We start from the raw sequence: 2968 nt of genomic DNA, 5'->3' as shown, positions 1-2968 counted from the left end.
CGCAAGGGGCAACATAGCATAAGGGGCAAGCTTCCCCTGCTTGATGCAATTCCAGAGCTCATCGACTACATTATCAGTGTGAGTTGCAAGCAATCTAGTGGTGTTCAAGATCTTATGCATAAGTTTCTAATAAATAACATCTTTCACTTCAGGTGCTTACAGTATACATAACGAAAAAGATTGACATCCAATTCTATCAGCATCCTAAACTTATAATTGCAGAGAAACTTGACTCATTCCCCATTGATTAAAAAGAAAAACTGCCTCCTGTATTATGGACATAAATACATGAGTTCTAAAAGGTAAACGTGTCCCTCTCACAAGTTGAGCTATACAAAATCACATTTCTTAAGTAATGTTAGAGAGGTAGATTTAAATAACTACGATGAGATGAACTTTTTTTCGCAATTATGTAACCAAAGTAGTCTTTTATGTAAGGAAGGATTTAACACAACCCATCTCAAGCAGCCAAAGAAGATGTATGAGCTTTGTAGATGTACTCAACATTCCTCTTCCTGTAGTTCTCGTCAACCAATAGGTTGTCCTCCAGAAACTGATAATTATGCTGGCAAGTGTTCTTGATGGCAACATGGAGTGGGAAACCCCTGGCCGTCACGCCCCCCCCCCCCCCCCCCAAAGTCGACGCCTTTGGTGTCAATCCTCTTCCTGGAGGCTTTGGGGTGGTTCTTCTCTCTTCCGCCTCCCTCCTGAGCTCCGGCGAAAGCCGGTACTCCCTTAATCCGGGCGTCGGCAGCACCTCGATGGCGTGCTCCTTCTTGAAGGCGGCGGCTGGGATTTGCTCTTGTTGGTGGAGTGACTGATGTCTTTGTTGCGAAGCATGATGGCGTGGTCTTCCTGCTACATCCTGCTCAGCTTCTCCTAGTGCATAGTGATGCCCTCTTTGGTCTTCTTCATGGGTGTGCGCCTTCGTTCGATAGCTCGCTTCCCATGCTCCGTGCTGCCACTGCCGGCTATGGTTCTTGTTTGGTTGGTCTCCTGTGGTTCACGGGTCAGCTCTATTTGCTTCTCATATGGCAGCTCGGACACCTATGTGGTAGCCACTCTGTCGGTCGCTGGTGCGGCACCCATCAAGCCTGGGTGAAAGGGTAGTGGCCCTTTGCGACGACGGAGACAACTCAAGTGTTGCCCAAGTTTGGCTTGTTGATGCAGCTGGCGCTCAATGCTTGCTCGGTGTGGCCCTTCTTCGGTGTACTTAGTTGGTTAGTCGGTGCAGGCGTAGTGCTAGTTGTCTGCATCGGCATTCCCGCTGTTGCATTTGTGTTGTTCTGCCTAGTTCCTTGTATCTTCCTTTCTGCTTTGCTTTGCATCTCCTTTGTAATGTGGTGCCCTTGTAATCCTGGCCAGTTGATGGCTTAATTAATTCAAAGTTGGGTTAAGTTCGAGCTCTTCTCGGGTTCGGCCAGCGCCTTTTCTCTAAAAAGACATGTTAGTGAACATGAGAAAGGATAAACGGGGTGCATATATCACAAAGAAATCAGACAACATGATGGCAGTTGTGCATGCAAACAGGTGCATAAACGCATTTAAATCAGATGCAAAGATGGAAACATATATTTTCTAAGATTTTGGTTACTTATATAGTTTTATAACACAGAATAAACTATACAATGTACCTATTTATTTTTTAAGTTCACATTAATTGTCACATCATACTGCACCGGTGCTAGCGAATTTCTCTCTCCGTGAGTTTCTGCATATTACTAGTTGATGCAGCGCCCTCTGACTACCAGCACCCGGATGCCTCCACTCTTACAAAAACAACACCTAGCTGCGGTATAGCCAAAGGCTCCACAAGATCGACCACAGGAGATGCGTCTACTTATTCTTTTGCATGCTGGATCAAAATTTCTCGATCAACAGGGAACTTCGCTTTTATTCATTAATGATGCATTTCGCATAGGCGCATACACCATTTTATTCAACTTGTGCGCACCCCACAAATTAAGAGGCAGATGCATGACACAACATAGTAGCTACTCATTCGCTTGACTAGGCGTCCGGGTATGCGGCCACACCCTTGCAGACATACGCTCCATCTCCAGACGCATCAATGACGATGGGTAGCTTGCAGACCGCCGTGATGCTCGCCGCCGTCAGCTTCACCACCTCCCTCCGGCAGCTTGGGAACGCGCCTGTCCCCGCCTGTCCCTCCTGCACGCCATGCTCCTTATACATGCTGTCCAACATGCTGTAGAGGGCACCGCACCTGCACCACTCGCTGATGTCGGCGAGCTGCTGGCAGCACTCCCTTAGGACAGCCTCGGGCACCTGGCTGCCATTGCACTGGAGCTTCAGCACTGGACGACAGCCAGGGAGCGCTGGCACCTTAAAGGCATACCCTGGATAGCACATCCAGGGACCACTGTTAACGCTCCATGCGTCGTACTCGGCCGCTATGGGTGTCGCCACGAGCATACATAGCAGGAGCACCGAGAACACGGTCTTCATCGACATTGTTCCTCTGCGCACAGACTTTCTATCTCTGATTTAGTACTATATTAACCAGTTGTGTATATGGATAACTACACTCTTGATCTCTGGACGGTTTATATAGCTAGATAAAGCTAAAAAGGTGGAAGGCAATAGACATAAGTTGTTCATGATCTGCGTGGGTGGCTTTTGTCTAGTGCCTATAGCTTGGGCTTCCACGTCGTTGTTCTTGATCCAGTGCGGTGATGTATTTGGCATGCATCTGAACATTGTGATTACAACCCATAGTTTGTTAACTACTAAAAAGCTAGGATGGTTACCATATCGACAAAGTTAGCTACATCCTTGGTTCATATATATGGCAAGGGAAATGCAAAGAGGTGCACGGAACGGACATAAAACCCTAGCTGTCCATCATACCATCTGAGTGAGTGGCTTGTGGGCTTGTATTATGTTGACGCATCGTAACTTTTTTTCAACTTCCAACAATGTCGTGCGGATTTTGTTTGCATAATTG

At 47.1% G+C, this 2968-nt stretch overlaps 1 protein-coding gene across 1 annotated transcript; it reads right to left on the bottom strand.

Moving 5' to 3' along the window:
- Positions 1-1866: 1866 nt before the first annotated feature.
- LOC123068799 (alpha-amylase inhibitor 0.53-like) lies at positions 1867-2547 on the bottom strand. The gene has a single exon (XM_044491458.1). The coding sequence runs from the start codon at positions 2473-2475 to the stop codon at positions 2011-2013; it is 465 nt and encodes a 154-aa protein (XP_044347393.1). The 5' UTR covers positions 2476-2547; the 3' UTR covers positions 1867-2010.
- Positions 2548-2968: the final 421 nt, after the last annotated feature.

This window comes from Triticum aestivum, chromosome 3B (genome assembly GCF_018294505.1).
Source record: "Triticum aestivum cultivar Chinese Spring chromosome 3B, IWGSC CS RefSeq v2.1, whole genome shotgun sequence".
NCBI lineage: Eukaryota > Viridiplantae > Streptophyta > Magnoliopsida > Poales > Poaceae > Triticum > Triticum aestivum.
The sequence above is the reverse complement of the archived record's forward strand: the minus strand, read 5'-3'. Positions and strand labels throughout refer to the sequence as shown.

Coding starts and splice junctions, on each gene's coding strand:
- LOC123068799 (XM_044491458.1), bottom strand. CDS start 2,475: ATGTCGATGAAGACCGTGTTCTCGGTGCTCCTGCTATGTATGCTCGTG.